Here is a 20577-nt window from a genome sequence, read left to right as displayed (position 1 = left end):
CATGGCCAATGCGCTCCACTTAGTGTGGCAACAGAGGCTGAGCCACAACGCATAGTACCCTACCGCACGGCAGGGCCTTTAAGGCCTGGCTGGCAGCCATTAGGCCACAACTGGACCATTCAGCAAGAAAGCAGAATAACAGTTAAATATTCTATCAGATCAATAATTCAGAGAGGGAGGGAGAGAAAGACAGAGAGACAGAGAGAGAGAGACCCAAGATTGCATTCCCCAGGAAGGGCCTGGTAACCATGGCAACTGTAGCTGACTGTCACATGATGCGGAGGAGTGAAGAGGAAGGCAGGGAGGGTGGAACCTGTGAGCCAGCGACAGAGAAAGAGAGACACGATAATGAAGTGAAGAGGAGGGCTGGCAGCAGCGAGGGGGGGTAGTAAATATCTGAGTTTCAATTCAGTGTCCGTTTAGAAAAGGCACTATGCCTATCTGTGAATCAGAAGCGCCCCGTGGAGTGTGATGACATAACAATCTGGTCTATCCAGAGATGATGAGAGAGGGTGGGAGAGGTGAGAGGTAAATGAAAAAAACACACATGTAAAGGGAGGGGTATATAAAGAAAGCAGAAGGGACAGGTGAAGAAGGACATGAGGGATAGAGATGAAGAGAGAGAGAGAGTGATAGAAGGATAAAGGTGAAGAAATGGGGAATGAAGGAAGCCATTTGGTATTGTTTCAGAATTCCAGTCATGTCTCAGTGGACACAGCCTACTGTGATGTCATTATCACCATACATACATACATACATACATACATACATACATACATACATACATACATACATACATACATACATACACTTGTTGTGTCTTTGCTATCGTTAAATTGAAGACTTATAGTTTTTATCAAAGATTCCTGTAATTAGGGATTACGCGATCACTTGAGTAATAACGTAACTAATTAACTATGAATTCGAGGGCACCAGGGAAAGTTATTAGATTACAAAGTTATAATTTCCCAATATAAAACCTTTCAGATATTTTCATATCTGATCAATAGTCTTCTGATTAATGATTTATTTATTTTTACCTCACGTTAGTCTCATTCCAAACGTCGTAAATTGTTGATTATCTGCACGAACCCAGTCTTCACTATGAGTCATCCATACATCAATTGTCTTAAATCATTTATTTATTACTAACTAATTAATTCACAGAAATGCATAAACAAACAAACAAACTTAAAAATAGTTACATGAAATGATGGGAGAAATATGCCCTAGTGGGCTGAACCGGCATGGCGGCTGTTAGACAAAGGAAAAATTGTTGTTCGACTAAGAAGTCACTAGAGTTCATAATTATAACAATTGACATGCTAATCCTTTACACATGAACGCTCACTCATTCGGGAACAATTGCAATCAATATATATATAGTTACGCTCGGTGTGTGTCGTCTTGATCGTTGGAGTGAAGTTAGTTTCTGTTGGAGTTCCTTCTGTCTCGTTTATTGTGGATAGTTCAGAGTGGCATTCGTTATAGAATGGATGTTTCGGCGGTTGTCTTTCTTCGCGTTCAATGATACCGAATTCCTAGCTGCAGACTAGTAGTCAATATCAAAACTTGTTCTTATTAGTCTAAGAGTTTAACCACGTGGTATGGTTAAAGATTCAGCAATGGTAACCTTCGTTCTCCCCATGGAGGATAAACATGGTCTAATGGTAATTTCTCAGAGTCGACTTTTATTCAGATAGCAGGAAGGGGCTGTCCTTGGATGTCTGACCCAACTGGCTCAGGGGCGGGTCCTCGGGTTTAGTTCAAATCAAAAAGGGATTTGTATTTTTCTTAATTAAACAGTCCAAAATCATATTACACAATTATACAAACAGTATCATACTCACTCATTCATTTTATACAACAAACAGATGTAAACCTCATATCTGAGGTTATTATATAAACAGCGGTATGGTAATGTAGTCCCACAGTCTCTCATGAGTTTCCCACGTGGTGGCCAATGGGCATGTTAATAGCTGGACTCTCCACCGATCTTTTATACTTTTGCAGGAACATGAAATATGTTCGTACCTCAAGTTCTGTGAGGTGGGAGAAAATTCCTTTGTCCTGAAAGTTTACCCTCTGTCTAATACTGTTGGGCCATGAGGAGATTCTCAGGAATTTACGACCTCTCTGTGACCACAGCGTGGGTTGAAGGGGCAGGGAAAGGCAGGGAGAGGGGGATGGGGTTTGCAATACCCAAGCAGGCGACGTCATGACACACTACATGACCAAAAGTATGTGGACAGCTGCTCGTCGAACATCTCATTCCAAAGTCATGGGCATTAATATGGAGTTGGTCCCCCCTTTGCTGCGATAACACCACTCTTCTGGGAAGGCTTTCCACTAGATGTTGGAACATTGCTCCGGGGACTTGCTTCCATTCAGCCACAAGAACATTAGTGAGGTTGGGCACTGATGTTGGGTGATTAGGCCTGGCTCGCAGTCGGCGTTCCAATTCATCCCAAAGTTGTTTGATGGGGTTGAAGTCTAGGCTCTGTGCAGGTCAGTCAAGTTCTTCCACACCGATCTCGACAAACTATTTCTGTATGAACCTCGCTTTGTGCACGGGGGCATTGCCATGCTGAAACAGGAATGGGCCTTCCCCAAACTACTGTTGCCACAAAGTTGGAAGCAGAGAATCATCTAGAATGTCATTGTATGCTGTTAAGTTTTCCCTTCACTGGAACGAAGGGGCGTAGCCCAAACCATTGAAAACAGCCCCAGGCCATTATTCTTCCTCTACCAAACATTACATTTGGCACTATGCATTCCGGCAGGTAGTGTTCTCCAGGCTACCGCCAAACCCAGATTCGTCTGTCAACCAAGGACGGACGATTTTTGCACGCTACGTGCTTCAGCACTCGACGGTCCCGTTCTGTGAGCTTGCGGCTGAGCCTCTGTTACTCCTAGACGTTTCCACTTCACTTCACAGCTCTTACAGTTGACCGGGGCAGCTCTAGCAGGGCCGAAATTTGACCAACTGACTTGTTGTAAAGGTGGCATCCTATGATGGTGCCACCCTGTAAGTCACTGAGCTTGTCTATGGAGATTGCATGGCTGTGTGTTCGATTTATACACCTGTCAGCAACGGGTGTGGCTGAAATAGCTGAATCCACTGATTTGAAGGGGTGTCCACATACTTTTGAATATATAGTGTACATACAGAGACAAGGACAAACCTCCTCTTCAACATGGATGGGACAGTATTGTGTGCTTTAAGAATAACTGTAGATACTGTATGGGTCATTCCACCTCAAAAAACGCAAGAAAGAGGATTTCTACACCCACCATCTCAGATTGTTTTGAAATTGTTTCTGTTTTTGGAAACATAAGATTAGCACTCCTGCAATATTATTAAATCCAGAAAAATAACAAATATTTTTGAGGAACAGAATCAGAACCGGGAACGAAAGTGATCTATAGTGTTCTAGAACAGAACAGTTATTTTAAAAGCATGGGAACCGCTTAATAAAGCTCTTTTATGCTCTGGGCATTTTTTTCCAGCCCCCAAAAAGCAAGAAGGTCTATTTAAAGCCCTCACTCTGTCACTCAGAAACATATTCCAGTGTCTGCCTGCCAGCTGGAAATCTTTACCAGTGTGTGTGCATGTGTAGGCTACCTGCTCTCCCGCTCTGAAGCATAGGTTACTGTAGCCTACTGACATTACAAACGTGATTCAGAAATTAGGGAGAGAGATTTAATTAGAGAAGAATGGATTAACTAGTTAAGGATACTATGGTTATCACTTTTCATATTGGGTTTATTAACTACAAAAAGGTAAGACGTGTTTATATTTCAATTCTGGTGCCACTCTGCACACACAAGCTTGTTAGCTAGCTAGCTCTGATCCAACGTTAAGCCAACTCTCCGAAGTTCAAAGACATTCAAAGTTCCTTCATAGAAGCCGCTCCTCCGTAGGTATAATTATGTGGTTTTAATTCAGATAATGCTTGTCATAACAAGATGCCCAGCGCTTCAAGAAAAGCCTCCTCCTCCACTTTCTCTCACTCTCTCCCCACCCACACAATTTCAGTCGCATCTTGCACCCTACACTTCTGTCTGTCCAATGCATGTAAACAACTATAGCTTGCCTGCTCCATAGAAAGCTACTCTATCCGCACTGATTGGTGTAGTCATTTAATGTCAAGCAAAATGTACTTTTTGGGGGATCGAACCGGATCAGAACTTTATTTGGCTGGTCGGAACAGTGGAACGGAACAAAAACATTGATGGTTCTGTTCCGAAAAAAAACGGTTGGAAAATTATTTAGGATACCATGTTTCATGTGCTGAAATAAAAGATCCCAGAAATGTTCCATATGCACAAAAAGCGTATTTCTCTACATTTCTTTGTGCAAATCTGTTTACATCCCTGTTAGTGAGCATTTATATTTTCCAAGATAATCCATCCACTTGACAGGTGTGGCATATCAAGAAGCTGATTAAACAGCATGATCATTACACAAGTGCACCTTGTGCTGGAGACAATAGAAGGCCACTCTAAAATGTGCAGTTTTGTCACACAACACAATTCCACATGTCTCAAGTTTTATGGGAGCGTGCAATTGACATGCTGATTGCGTGTATGGCGTCGTGTGTGAGTGTGTGGTTGGCTGACGTCAACATTGTGAACAGAGTGTTCCATGGTGGCAGTGGGGTTATGGTATGGGCAGGCATAAGCTACGAACAACGAACACAATTGCATTTTATCGATGGCAGTTTGAATGCACAGATATACCGTGATGAGATCCTGAGGCCCATTGTCGTGCCATTCATCCACCGCCATCACCTCATGTTTCAGCATGATAAATGGTGGTCACACCAGATACTGACTGGTTTTCTGATACTGACTGGTCTTCCACGCCCCTACTGTGACCAACAGATGCATATCTGTATATGGGTTCATCAGTCCGTGGGGGACTTTTGACCATTTCTTTGGATTCCTCGTCTTACTCATTGTTAGAAAAAAACTTTGGTCCAAATCAAAAGTTAGGGAATATATTTATTGAATATTATACGAATCCTATAAATTAAAATTGCCAATTTGGGTGCAATCAATTAGCTTAATTTCTCAGAGATCAAATTATATTTCAACAAAATAATGTTGCAGGAATGCTAATCTTATCTGTTTCTAACTACAGAAACTATTTCAGAACAATCTGAGATGGTGGGTGTCATGGCTTGCTGAAATGACATGGAATGACCCGTATTCTAATGTACTGTGTTCTTTTCTATTGAATATGCTGGCTATAGGATTTCCACTCAGAGCTATTGATCAGAGTGGCCTTTCTCTGGCTTCGTGCTGGTTTACCTTCATCTATGTTCTTCTCTGCTGGATTATGCTCTACAGTTATGTGTGGCCAGGATTATTATCATAGATGTTGATACCGAATGCAGTTTTGTTTTCATATGGAGCTCTGCATTGACCTTCCTGAAGAATGCCCATTTTGTGCCCCAGGACAGCTAATGCTGTTGAGCATTGATCTTTGACCTTTTCCTCCAAGGCTAATTCAACTGTGTGTGCTGCTCACATAAAGACAGTCATTCACTGGCCTCACACTTCAGCTGTGGGGCCCTATTCACAAGCACAGAGAGGGGAATAAAGGAAAAAGACAGAGAAAGAGAAAGGAGAGTATATAGCGGTTTATGTAAATAACAGTAGTATCAGAGCTTGGTCTCAGGAAATTGAATCAGGCCACTAGTCTCTCCTGGGAGAGGCAGAGGAAGCAGCCATTTGAGCTGCCAAGTGTATGTGTGTCACGTTCCTGACCTATTGTTCCTTTTTCTTTTATTTATTTAGTTGGTCAGGGCGTGAGTTGGGGTGGGTTGTCTATGTGTGTTTTTCTATGTTGGGGTTTTTGTGTTCGGCCTGGTATGATTCTCAATCAGAGGCAGCTGTAGATCGTTTGACCCTGATTGAGAATCATACTAAGGCAGCCGGGGTTTCACGTGTGTTTTGTGGGTGGTTGTATCGCGTGTCTGTGTATGTCGCACCACACGGGACTGTTTGCGGTTTGTCACGTTTGTTGTTTTTGTATGTTAAGTGTTCAGTCTGTATTCATTAAATAATCATGGACACTAACCACTCTGCATATTGGTCTGATCCTTCTCGCCTCTCCTCCTCGTCCGAGGAGGAGGATTACGACGATCGTTACAGAACCACCCACCAAACCCGGATCAAGCAGCGGGTTAACGGGCAACAGCGACAGCAGCAGTGGTTCAAGGAGGAATGGACATGGGAGGAGATTCTGGACGGAGAAGGACCCTTGGCAGAGCCAGAGGAGTGTCGTCGCCCAAAAGCGGAGCTGGAGGCATCTAAAGCGGAGAGGCGGCATTATGAGGCGCTAGCAAGGCAGAGCGGCTGGAAGCCCGAGAGGCTCACCCAAGAATTTCTTGGGGGGGGGGGCTAAAGGGTAGTGTGGCGAGGGCAGGTAGGAAACCTGCGCCCACTTCCCATGCTTACCGTGGAGAGCGAGAGTACGGGCAGACACCGTGTTACGCAGTAGAGCGCATGGTGTCTCCTGTACGTGTTCATAGCCCGGTGCGGGTTATTCCACCTCCCCGCACTAGCCGGGCTAGATTGAGCATTGAGCCAAGTGCCATGAAGCCGGCTCTACATATCTGGCCTCCAGTACGTCTCCTCGGGCCGGTGTACATGGCACCAGCCTTACGCATGGTGTCCCCGGTTCGCCAACACAGCCCAGTGCGGGTTATTCCACCTCCCCGCACTGGACGGGCTACGGGGAGCATTCAACCAGGTAAGGTTGGGCAGGCTCAGTGCTCAAGGGAGCCAGTACGCCTGCACGGTCCGGTATATCCGGCGCCACCTTCCCGCCCCAGCCCAGTACCTCCAGTTCCAGCACCCCGCACTCGCCTTATGGTGCGTGGCCCCAGCCCAGTACCACCAGTTCCGGTACCACGCACCAGGCCTATAGTGCGCATCGAGAGTCCAGTGTGCCCTGTTCCTGCTCCCCGCACTAGCCTTGAGGTGCGTGTCTCCAGTCCGGTACCACCAGTTCCGGCACCACGCACCAGGCCTACTGTGCGCCTCAGCGGGTCAGAGCTGCCTGCCTGCCCAGTGCCGTCTGAACTGCCTGCACTGCTCGTCTGCTCAACGCCGCCTGCACTGCTCGTCTGTCCAGCGCCGTCTGAGCTGCCTGCCTGCCCAGCGCCGTCTGAACTGCCTGCGCTGCTCGTCTGCTCAACGCCGCCTGCACTGCTCGTCTGCTCAACGCCGCCTGCACTGCTCGTCTGTCCAGCGCAGCCAGTGTCTGAGCTGTCTGCCTGCCCAGCGCTGTATGAACTGTCTGCCTGCACAGCACCGTCAGAGCTGTCCGTCTGTTATGAGCCGTCCAGCCAGGACCAGCCAGAGCCGTCCAGCCAGGACCAGCCAGAGCCGTCCAGCCAGGACCAGCCAGAGCCGTCCAGCCAGGACCAGCCAGAGCCGTCCAGCCAGGAGCTGCCAGAGCCGTCCAGCCAGGAGCTGCCAGAGCCAGCCAGCTAGGAGCTGCCAGAGCCAGCCAGCCAGGAGCTGCCAGAGCCAGCCAGCCAGGAGCTGCCAGAGCCAGCCAGTCAGGAGCTGCCTGAGCCAGCCAGTCAGGAGCTGCCTGAGCCAGCCAGTCAGGATCCGCCTGAGCCAGCCAGCCAGGATCCGCCTGAGCCAGCCAGCCAGGATCCGCCTGAGCCAGCCAGCCAGGATCCGCCTGAGCCAGCCAGCCAGGATCCGCCAGAGCCAGCCAGCCAGGATCCGCCAGAGCCAGCCAGCCAGGATCCGCCCCTCATTCCTGTGTTGCCCCTCAGTCCGGTGTTGCCCCTCAGTCCGGTGCTGCCCCTTAATCTAATGGGGGTTATATGGAGGGTGGTCATTTTGAGGAGGCTACGAAAGCGGGTAGTGACTAATGTGGGGTGGGGACCACGACCAGCGCCAGAGCCGCCACCGTGGACAGACGCCCACCCAGACCCTCCCCTAGACTTTATGCTGGTGCGCCCGGAGTTCGCACCTTAAGGGGGGGGTTATGTCACGTTCCTGACCTATTGTTCCTTTTTCTTTTATTTATTTAGTTGGTCAGGGCGTGAGTTGGGGTGGGTTGTCTATGTGTGTTTTTCTATGTTGGGGTTTTTGTGTTCGGCCTGGTATGATTCTCAATCAGAGGCAGCTGTAGATCGTTTGTCCCTGATTGAGAATCATACTAAGGCAGCCGGGGTTTCACGTGTGTTTTGTGGGTGGTTGTATCGCGTGTCTGTGTATGTCGCACCACACGGGACTGTTTGCGGTTTGTCACGTTTGTTGTTTTTGTATGTTAAGTGTTCAGTCTGTATTCATTAAATAATCATGGACACTAACCACTCTGCATATTGGTCTGATCCTTCTCGCCTCTCCTCCTCGTCCGAGGAGGAGGATTACGACGATCGTTACAATGTGTCTGTCTGTTTCCTGCATGTTCTAGGTTTAGAGGCTCCCAGCCCGTCTATGGCCCATAGCTGACCCCTCTATCTCTCTGGCTCTGATTAGCACATTGTCTAATTGTAATTGTAATGTGTCATGACGGTTTGTCCACAGACTAATCATCTGTTTGTATCGTTACTGTACAGTATAGGACACAACATGTGGTAAAGAGAGAGACGTAAACTGAAGTGATCAATATTTTCCTTATCTGTTACAGGCCAATAATGGAGGCTCCAGGGGTTTTAACAGCCTCTGCTGTGGTTCTGCTGTAATCAGAGTAGCATCTCTCCTCTGAGGAGCTCAGTGCAGGCGGCTGCCACAGTATCTCCCTGTATTGTACCTTGTGTAGGGCCATGAGGGCCAGTGATCCATGTCCATGCACAAATACACACACACAGTCATCACATCCATAATTACTGTACATCCTCTCAGGATCATCAATGGAATGGAGTGCTGTTCAGCTCACCCACCACACATACTGTTACAGTGGAACAGGAAGTTATGTAACCCAGGGGTAAAGTACTAGCCTACTAGCCTGATCCCAGATCTCTTTGTGCTGTATAGCCAAGTCCTACAGTATGGTCCTTGTTATGCCAAACATAACAGATCTGGGACCAGGCTAGTAAAGTATTGCATGTTGCCTAAAAATATCCTAAACTACATTTTACCTGCACCCCTTTATCCCCATCCCTATTCTAATCCTCTGTTTTTAGCTGTGATCAAAAGGTTTCTTTTTGAAGATAACAAGATAGCAGTAGCTAAGAATGGGAGTACAGTAGGACACGAGGCATCGTAATGACACGGTCTGAGAAGGGATTATCATAATACCAATAAACAGGCACTTTGCGGCCTTGTTTTAATCCTAATCTGTGCTGGTGCTGGGGTGTGGTGCTGCTGGGTGAGAAGGGTAAGCAGGGAGGCACCTGTTTGATGTGGGCCCACACAAGACCAGGAGGCAGGCAGGGTGCAGGTAGCAGCCAGGCTCAGGAAGGGACCAGGGACCATATATACAGTATCTCAGCAGTAAGTAGATCGTCTCTGATGGCCCTGCCCTAATTAGGAAGGAAAGTTCGCCTCTGTCGTTGCCTCAACACCAGTGGAGGCTGCTGAGGGGAGGACGGCTCATAATAATGGCTAGAATGGAGTCAATGGAATGGTATTAACAACATGGAAACCACGTGTTTGTGTTTGATACCACTCCATTCCAGCTTTATTATGAGCCGTTCTCCCCTCAGCAGCCTCCACTGCTTAACACTAAATCAATGGAGGCTATCTTGACTAGACTGGGCACATGGAGTTTATAATGCGCCACAGTTCACAGTCCAGAATTTTACATTTCACGTTCCCTAGGTTTTCCATGCTGCAAAGGTGGGATGAGGTTTATGCATGAAGGTGCTATCAGCCTTTCCCTGTATTGGGCTATCCACGTTTCTTATTTTCACTTTGGAAAACATCCATTTAGGATTGGGGGAGTAAGGAATGTGGATAAATGCCCACTCAGGCTGATGTCAGTCAGGGGTCAGTGCAGTTGGTTCCTCTCAAGCCATGGGGGGGTTTGTTTTTGTTTTGACTGTTGAAACCGTCTATAGTGGAAGAGGTGCGACCTACAGGGTTCTATCCAACTGAGTTCACAGGGCCTGTACTTAAAGGTTAGGCTTACTAGGAAGGAGGAGAGAGACTCTCCCCTGTCCAATCACAAACATTTTGCCCAACTCTGTCATCAATCACCATGTTGATCTGTCGAAAGACTGGGCGCTTTCGACATTGCAGTCAACTTTAAAGGTGAGTCAAATCACCTTGCATCATAAATAACTCCTCAATATTATTTGTCGATCAGTCAGTCACAATTTACCCATGATACATCACAGTTTTGATGCTCTCAGACACGTCCTGAATATATTATATTGGCAAGCTGTATTTGAGCAGCCATCTTGGAACAGGTAATATGGTAATACAGGTAATACAGGTGGTATAATCATTTAAGCTACAACAGCAGCTTCTTGGTTTCTTAGTCTCAGTTCATCTCACAGTGAGTGGTATTTTAGTGTCAGACTTTAATGGTGATAGCAGTTCCTGTCACTTCTCCTGTGCTGGGCTCCAGATGTCTCCAGGGCTCTCATGCCGATGTGAACAATGCAGTCTCTCTCCCACCAGGGATAACACTGTATAGCATAGAGAATCTACGGAGATCACAGATTCCAACCTTATTCTCAGTTCTCTCTCTCCTATCAACACTCTATCTTCCATTTCTCACGCTTGTTTTTGTGCTGATTTGGGTTGAAGTGTTCCTCCCTCTCCCTGCTCAGTTGGCTGGCCTAGCCTCTCTCCCCCAGGTTAGGACTGCTGAGGGAGTCTGACCCTAAAACGCTGGGCTTTGTCATAGCTAAGCTGCCTGGCTCTCCTGCTTTAAGGAACAAAACACTCTTTTCAGTGCCTTGGCTGCAGACACTGCATGGCTTTGTGTTTGAGTGTAATTTTGGATCGATGCTACATAAAGAAGACTGAAGGACATTGGTGAAATGACGTAAGGAGGGGAAGTGTTGAGCAAGTGAGGAGATTAGAGGAAGTGAAAAAGAGAGAAAGAGCCATTTTTTCCATCTTTTTTTTCTGTAACATCCTCTTGCCTCATCCTCTACCATTATAGAGGAGATTGCAGCTAGAAGGTGGGTGTGTGTGCACACAACATGTGTATCCAGTGTGTAGATCATTATCAATGACTGGGTATTGATCAGCTTCAGAGCAGGAGCAGGTGGTGAAACAGAAGCTGAGAAGGGATTTCATTTTTTCTTAGTGATGCCCCATGACCTTTGCTCTGTTGGTAACTACGCTCCTGATTGGTGCTGTGAGTGGCAGACAGGCTGGAGTAGAGCATGTCACAGGACAGACTAGAGCCTGTTAGTCAAGTACTATGGTTGGTGTCAACTGCACATGGTCACTCAGAGAGGGCATACAGGTCAATGACTCCCTACACTCCCATGTTATCACACCCCAATACTCACTACAGAGAAACCACTGGGTTCTGATCTCAAGCCTTTGAGGAACAAGTGTCTGCCCTCCTCCAGCCTTCTCTCACTCTGTCCTCAGAGAGGAACAGAGATTACAGCTGCACTCTATTGTCGTGGTGACCCTCTCACTGTATATATTGTTTATGCCGTTTAGCAGACACTTTCTAAGTATGGGTGGTCCCAGGAATTGACCCCACTATCCTGGTATAGCAAATGCCATGCGCTACCAACTAAGCTACAGAGGACCACTGTCTCAGTGTCTCTATTTTTTTTTTTTTCATGTGTCCTTTATATCTGTGTATTGTGTGTGTGTGTGTGTGTGTGTGTGTGTGTGTGTGTGTGTGTGTGTGTGTGTGTGTGTGTGTGTGTGTGTGTGTGTGTGTGTGTGTGTGTGTGTGTGTGTGTGTGTGTGTGTGTGTGTGTGGACGTGTTTAACGATTCTTGTGGGGACCAGAAGTCCCTACAAGAATAGTAAACGAACAAAAAGTTGACCAGCTGGGGACATTTTGTTAGTCCCCACAAGGTCAAATGCTATTTCTAGGGGGTTTAGGGTTAAGGTTAGAATTAGAATTAGTGTTAGGGTTAGAATTAAGTTAAATATTAAGGTTAGGAGCTAGGGTTAGTTGTAGGGTTAGGGTTAGGAGCTAGGGTTAGGTTTAGGGTTAGGATAAAGTTTAGGTTTTTGGGTTAGGGTTAGGGTTAAGGTTAGGGTTAGGGTTAGGGTAAGAGTATGGGTTAGGTTTAGGGTTAGGGGTTAGGGAAAATAGGATTTTGAATGGGACTGAATTGTATGTCCCCACAAGGTTAGCTGTACAAGACTGTGTGTGTGTGTGTGTGTGTGTGTGTGTGTGTGTGTGTGTGTGTGTGTGTGTGTGTGTGTGTGTGTGTGTGTCCGGTTTTAGTGTGGACTAGGGGTCTGAGCCCACAGGAAGCGGGTGGGATTAGCAGCTGCAGAGGAGAGAGGCAGAGTAGTGGGGCGCGCACACACACACACACTCACACACACACACACACACAGGATGCCCAGCCTGTAACTGAGTTACTGTTGCAGGCCTCTCTGGCCAGGCAGTGGAGGGTCGGCAATAAGGGCTAACACACCCTTTCCCAGAACCAGTGTGCAGGTCGGGGCATCGTGACTAGTGTTTGGTCACTCCTTCCAGGATGCCCCTCTACTGTGACCCTTGCATTTGTTGACACTAGTGGAATGAAAACAGTTATTTAATTTCAGCGCCTAGATTGGATGTACAGTTGAAGTCGGAAGTTTACATACACTTAGTTTGGAGTCATTAAAACTCGTTTTTCAACTACTCCACTTAACAAACTATAGTTTTAGCAAGTCGGTTAGGACATCTACTTTGTGCATGACACAAGTGATTCCAACAATTGTTTACAGACAGATTATTTCACTTATAATTCACTGTATCACAATTCCAGTGGGTCAGAAGTTTACATACGCTAAGTTGACTGTGCCTTTAAACAGCTTGGAAAATTCCAGAAAATTATGTCATGGCTTTAGAAGCTTCTGATAGCCTAATTGACATAATTTGAGTCAATTGGAGGTGTACCTGTGGATGTATTTCAAGGCCTACCTTCAAACTCAGTGCCTCTTTGCTTGACATCATGGGAAAATCAAAAGAAATCAGCCAAGACCTCCGAAAAATAATTGTAGACCTCCACAAGTCTGGTTCATCCTTGGGAGCAATTTCCAAATGCCTGAAGGTACCACGTTCATCTGTACAAACAATAGTACGCAAGTATAAACACCATGGGACCACGCAGCCATCATACCGCTCAGGAAGGAGACGTGTTCTGTCTCCTAGAGATGAACGTACTTTGGTGCGAAAAGTGCAAATCAATGCCAGAACAACAGCAAAGTACCTTGTGAAGATGCTGGAGGAAACACGTACAAAAGTATCTATGTCCATAGTAAAACAGTCCTATATCGACATGACCTGAAAGGCCGCTCAGCAAGGAAGAAGCCACTGCTCCAATACCGCCATAAAAAAGCCAGACTACGGTTTGCAACTGCACATGGAGACAAAGATTGTACTTTTTGGAGAAATGTCCTCTGGTCTGATGAAACAAACATAGAACTGTTTGGCCATAATGACAATCGTTATGTTTGGAGGAAAAAGGGGGAGGCTTGCAAGCCAAAGAACACCATCCCAACCGTGAAGCACGGGGGTGGCAGCGTCATGTTGTGTGGGTGCTTTGCTGCAAGAGGGACTGGTGCACTTCACAAAATAGATGGCATCATGAGGGAGGAAAATTATGTGGATATATTGAAGCAACATCTCAAGACATCAGTCTTGGTCGCAAATGGATCTTCCAAATGAACAATGACTTCCAAAGGTGTGGCAAAATGGCTTAAACTTCTTATGGCTGCAATCCCGCTAACAGGATCGATATGACAACAACCAGTGAAAGTGCAGGGCGCCAAATTCAAACAACAGAAATCTCATGATTAAAATTCCTCAAACATACATGTGTCTTATATCATTTTAAAGGTAATCTTATTGTTAATCGCACCAAAGTGTCCGATTTCAAATATGCTTTACAGTGAAAGCACTACAAACGATTATGTTAGGTCACCACCAAACCACAATAAGCACAGCCATTTTTCCAGCGAAATATAGCAGTCACAAAAAGCAGAAATGGAGATAAAATTAATCACTAACCTTTGATGATCTTCATCAGATGACACTCATAGGACTTCATGTTAACCAATACATGCATGTTTTGTTTGATAAAGTTCATATTTATATAAAAAAATCTGAGTTTACATTGGCGCGTTACATTCACTAGTTCCAAAAACATCAAGTGATTTTGCATAGCCACATCGTTTCAACCGAAATACTCATCATAAATGTAGATGATAATACAAGTTATACACATGGAATTATAGATATACCTCTCCTTAATGCAACCGCTGTGTCAGATTTTTTTTTTAAACACAGAAAAAGCAGACCATGCAATAATCTGAGAAGGCGCTCAGAACAATAGCCAAATTAGCTGCCATGTTGGAATCAACAGAAACCAGAAAATAACATGATAAATGTTTCCTTACCTTTGATGAACTTCATCAGAATGCAGTCCTAGGAATCCCAGGTCCACAATAAATGCTTGATTTGTTCGATAATGTCCGTTATTTATGTCCAATTAGCTACTTTGGTTAGCGCGTTTGGTAAACAATTCCAAAGTCACAAAGCGCGTCCACTATAACGTGACGAAATGTCCAAAAGTTCCATAACAGTCAGTAGAAACATATCAAACGATGTACTGAATCAATCTTTAGAATGTTGTTAACATACATCTTGAATAACGTTCCAACCGGAGAATTAGATTGACTTCAGTTGAGCGATGGAACGGAGCTGCCTATCACGTGAATGCGCGTGGTCAAAGCATGGTCAGCTCGTGGCAGTGGTGACTAATTCCTGTCTCCTTCGGCCCCCCTTCACATTAGAGTCATCAGACAAAGTTCTATTGACTGTTGACATCTAGTGGAAGCCGTAGGAAGTGAAAACTCATCAATATCTCGCTGTAATTTCAATGAGAGCTTGGTTGATAATCTGCCACCCTCAGAAAAAATCCAAACAGGAAGTGGAACTTCTCAGGTTTTTGCCTGCCATATGAGTTCTGTTATACTCACAGACATAATTCAAACAGTTTTAGAAACTTCAGAGTGTTTTCTATCCAATACTAATAATAATATGCGAATATTAGCAACTATGACTGAGGAGCAGGCCGTTTACTCTGGGCACCTCTGTGCACCTTTCATCCAAGCTACTCAATACTGCCCCTGCAGTCATAAGAAGTTAAGGACAACAGAGTCAAGGTATTGGAGTGGCCATCACAAAGCCCTGACCTCAATCCTATAGAAAATGTTTGGGCAGAACTGAAAAAGCGTGTGTGAGCAAGGAGACCTACAAACCTGACTGTTACACCAGCTCTGTCAGGAATGGGCCAAAATTCACCCAATTTATTGTGGGAAGCTTGTGGAAGGCTACCCGAAACGTTTGACCCAAGTTAAACAATTTAAAGGAAATGCTACGAAATAATAATTGAGTGTATGTAAACTTCTGATCCACTGGGAATGTGATGAAAGAAATAAAAGCTGAAATAAATCATTCTCTGTACTATTATTCTGACATTTCACATTCTTAAAATAAAGTGGTGATCCTAACTGACCTAAGACAGGGAATTTTTACTAGGATTAAATGTCAGGAATTGTGAAAAACTGAGTTTAAATGTATTTGGCTAAGGTGTATGTAATCTTCTGACTGTATCTATTTTCTATTTACACTGTAATTTTAGGAGTATTTTTATCTCTGCACAGGAAATACCTCTCTGGTTTTATTCTGTGGTATGAATACTTAATGTGAGTGCTTTGCCTTTTCCTCTCTACGGACTGAGGTTTTCCTCTCTACAGGCTTGTGTGTATAGGTTGTACTGTAGGTGCTGTAATGTACCTGTTGTTCCTCTCCCTCCTCAGGCTGATGCTAAGCTGGTGTGTGACGTGGTGAGTCGTATGGAGGATACTGAGCCCTACTCTCCTGAGCTCCTGGGGGCTATGATCCACCTGTGGTCCGACTCCGGCATCCAGGAGTGCTTCAGCCGCGCCCGAGAATACCAGCTCAATGACTCCGCCCAATAGTGAGTACTACTCTACCTCTACCGCCCCTTACAGGAGGGCCGGGTGCTGCAGGATCAATACAACTCTCATTACTCTGTTCAAACGATGCTCCTGTTTGTGGATCACACATACATAAACATCATCCACTCACTCTATTCATTTATGTCCATGTGACTGTAGTCATATTCAACAAATATGAATTGGTATCAAACACTTATTTTGTATTTATATGTGCACATACACACAATCATGTAGGTTTTGGAGGGAGATCTTGAGAGCTTGAATTAGCATAATTTGGGATTTTCTTAAACAGTGTGTGGTTGTGTGTCAGTCAGAGAGATATTATCCCTCTCATGACACTTCAGTGAACTCTCAAAATGAGAGAGAGAGGGAGAGAAAGAAAGAGAGAGAGAGAAAGAGCTAGAGAGAATTTAGCATCAGCTATCGGCTATTATGTAGTTGATTTAGGAGCCTGTGGGGCTCCCTCTCATGACACTTTAGTGAGCTCTGAAAATGGCAGAGAGAGAGAGAACAACCACCAGGTGTGTCCATCGTCTCATCCACCCTATCCTGGGACGGCAGGTAGCCTGGTGGGTAGGAGCGTTGGGTTGGGCCAGTAACCGAAAGGTTGCTGGATTGAATCCCCAAGCAGACAAGGTAAAAATCTGTTGTTCTACCCCTGAGCAAGGCAGTGCTGTCTGTGAGTCACTGTTCCCCAGGCGCCGACGACGTGGATGTTGATTAAGGCAGCCCCCCACACCTCTCTGATTCAGAGGGTTAAATGCGGAAGACACATTTCAGTTGAATGTATTCAGTTGTACAACTGACTAGGTATCCCCCTTTCCCATCCCAGCTAACCCAATCGGAATCATCAATGAATGCTGCATTGAGTAAGTGCAAAACATCAGACATTTAAAGGCAGCTGTCTTTGTGAGTGTGGTGGTTCAGTAAGTCATCATGAGGACTAGTATGGAGAGCACCAGCGATACACAGTGACACTGGAGCAGGAGAGAGAGACAATGATTGTGGCGAGTGGCTCAGCTTCTCAAAGGAGGTGGGGGGCTTAAGCCCATAGTATTGCATTCCATTTTTATGAAACACATTTATTTCACATTTACATGGAACTCAAGACACACCATGTAGACTTTGATATGCCAATGTCTGGCATGATTATGTTATCGTACAGATTAGATTGGGTTGTTTTATCCCAGTCTGCTTTATGAAAACGTTGTATAACTCATTGAGTTGTATATGTCTGAAGGTAGCCCACATGACAGTAGTCTCTTCTCTGTCTCTCTCTCTGAATGGCTCTGGATATGTCCTCAGTGATGTACGGGCACGTGGATGGCCTTCATTTGTGACCCATTTATTCACAATGTGCATATTCATTAGAATGCTATTTATATGGTAGTGTGTGTCTTCTCCCCCAAGGGACCAAAATAACCCATTTGAAGATTCCCAGTCAAAAATACAGTGTTCATCTTATCAACTAAAACAATCAGCTGATACTGAAAGAATACCCATGAACAAGCATATCATAGCTCCCAACTAAATCGTGCATGGCAGCCATTTTGTGCTACAGAGCTCACCACCCATCAGCTTCACTGAAGCAGTGCTGTGTTTTACCACATCAACTTTACCAGAGGCCCATCAGATAAGTTGTAACCATGTGTGGCTCACCCCCACCTCCAGCCCTACCATGCCACTGTGGTGTACCACAGGACACTTAATTATCTCTGTTCTCTCTGTTCTTCTCTTAAACTTTTTATGGCTGCAATCCCGTTAACGGGATCGATATGACAACAGCCAGTGAAAGTGCAGGGCGCCAAATTCAAACAACAGAAATCTCAGAATTAAAATTCCTCAAACATACATGTATCTTATACCATTTTAAATGTAATCTTGTTGTTAATCCCACCAAAGTGTCCGATTTCAAATAGGCTTTACAGCGAAAGCACCACAAACGATTATGTTAGGTCACCACCAAGTCACAAAAAGCAGAAATAGAGATAAAATTAATCACTAACCTTTGATGATCTTCATCAGATGACTCTCATAGGACTTCATGTTACACAATAATGTATGTTATGTTTGATAAAGTTCATATTTATATCAAAAAATCTGAGTTAACCTCTAATTCCTCCCAAACCCGGATCCGGGAGCACCCCCACCAGTAAAAAAGCTGACTAGCATAGCCTAGCATAGCGTCACAAGTAAATACTAGCATCTAAATATCATTAAATCACAAGTCCAAGACACCAGATGAAAGATACACTTCTTGTGAATCCAGCCATCATTTCTGATTTTTAAAATGTTTTACAGGGAAGACACAATATGTAAATCTATTAGCTAACCACGTTAGCAAAAGACACCACTTTTCTTACTCCACCATTTTTTTACTGCATCAGTAGCTATCACAAATTCGACCAAATAAAGATATAAATAGCCACTAACCAAGAAACAACTTTATCAGATGACAGTCTGATAACATATTTATTGTATAGCATATGTTTTGTTAGAAAAATGTGCATATTTCAGGTATAAATCATAGTTTACCATTGCAGCCACCATCACAACTCTCCCCAAAGCGACTAGAATAACTACAGAGAGCAACGTGTATTACCTAATTACTCATCATAAAACATTTCTTAAAAATACACAGCGTACAGCAATTGAAAGACACAGATCTTGTGAATCCAGACAATATTTCAGATTTTCTAAGTGTTTTACAGCGAAAACACAATATAGCGTTATATTAGCTTAGCACAATAGCAAACCACACAACAGCATTGATTCCAGCCAAACATAGCGATAACGTATTCACCACCAAAATATATTAATTTTTTCACTAACCTTCTCAGAATTCTTCAGATGACAGTCCTGTAACATCATATTACACAATGCATATAGAGTTTGTTCGAAAATGTGCATATTTAGCGGCACAAATCGTGCTTATACATTGAGAATAGTGTCCAAATACTCAAGCAATCTGTCCGGCGCCATCTTGGAAAGGCCCCTATTCTTATCGAAAACTATTCATAAACTTGACTAAAAAAATACAGGTTGGACAGCAATTGAAAGACAAATTCGTTCTTAATGCAATCGCTGAATTACATTTTTAAAATTAACAATACTGCGCAATACAGGATGCGATAAAGCAAGGCTACACTGCAAGTAATGGCGTCTTATGCATTTGACTTTTTTCAACAGAACAATGAATTATCAGCATAAATAGTTCTTACTTTTTGATGACCTCCCATCAGAATCTTGGGATAGGTGTCCTTTGTCCAAAAGAATCGTTGCTAGGTTGTAGAATGTCGTCTTCCACGTTGCAATTAGCAGTAAACATTAGCCATGTGGGCCAGAGATACCCAACTTCCTACAGCGCCAAGAAAATAAATACCCGAAAATCGCAATATACTGACATAAACTGATATAATTTGGTTCAAAATAACAAGATTATGATGTCTTTAAAGCCTATATCGAATAAAAACAGAGCCGGATATAACTAGTTCCTAAAACGGGAGCTTCTAAAACGACATGCCAAGGTCCTCAGTGCGTCAGCGCGAAGAAGCAAAAGAAGGGACACATCGATTCCAATCAATTTATAGACTTTCTGATCTGCGTAGAGACTCCATTTCAAGGCCCTCTATTCGCTGACACCCAGGGGAAGGCGTATGCAGTGCATCTCAACCAATAGAAGACAGGCAAAGTTATACACAGGTCTGAGAACAGGTTGGAAAAATCTGCATTCTCAACTCCACATAGGGAAATTGCTCTAAGTCCAGTTCTGTTTCACTTACAGACATAATTCAAACGGTTTTAGAAACTAGAGAGTGTTTTCTATCCAATAGTAATAATAATATGCATATTGTATGAGCAAGAATTGAGTACGAGGCAGTTTAATTTGGGAACATCAAGAAAAAAATAGTGCTAACAGCTCCCCCTATTGACAAGAAGTTTGGCGCGTTACGTTCACTAGTTCCAAAAACATCCAGTGATTTTGCATAGCCACATCAATTTTACAGAAATACTCATCATAAATGTTGATGAAAATACAATTGTTACACATGGAATTATAGATATACCTCTGCTTAATGCAACCGCTGTGTCAGATTTAAAAAAAACTTTACAGAAAAAGCAAACCATGCAATAATCTGAGAACGGCGCTCAGAAAAGAAAAAAAAATGATCCGCCATGTTGGAGTCAACAGAAATCAGAAATAACATTATAAATATTCCCTTACCTTTGATGATCTTCATCAGAATGCACTCTCAGGAATCCTAGTTCCACAATAAATGTTTGATTTGTTCGATAATGTCCATTATTTATGTCCAAGTAGCTACTTTTGTTAGGGCGTTTAGTACACAAATCCAAATCCTCGTGCAGGTCCAGCCGAACGTCGGACGAAAAGTTCAAAAAGTTACACTACAGGTCGTAGAAACATTTCAAACTAAGTATAGAATCAATCTTTAGGATGTTTTTATC

General features: G+C 44.2%; 1 protein-coding gene across 3 annotated transcripts in view; it reads left to right on the top strand.

Annotated features, from left to right (window-relative positions):
* Positions 1-20577, top strand: part of LOC120053904 (guanine nucleotide-binding protein G(o) subunit alpha-like) — a 190580-nt gene that overhangs the window by 142299 nt on the left and 27704 nt on the right. For all 3 annotated transcript variants that reach the window (XM_039001201.1, XM_039001202.1, XM_039001203.1), the window contains exon 4: positions 15949-16109. In XM_039001201.1, coding sequence (XP_038857129.1) covers positions 15949-16109 — 161 coding nt within the window. The remainder of the gene's footprint in view (positions 1-15948; positions 16110-20577) is intronic.

Source organism: Salvelinus namaycush, chromosome 9, assembly GCF_016432855.1.
Source record: "Salvelinus namaycush isolate Seneca chromosome 9, SaNama_1.0, whole genome shotgun sequence".
NCBI classification, from domain to species: Eukaryota; Metazoa; Chordata; class Actinopteri; order Salmoniformes; family Salmonidae; genus Salvelinus; species Salvelinus namaycush.
Note: the sequence above shows the minus strand (reverse complement) of the source record. Positions and strands in the feature narration are given on the sequence as shown.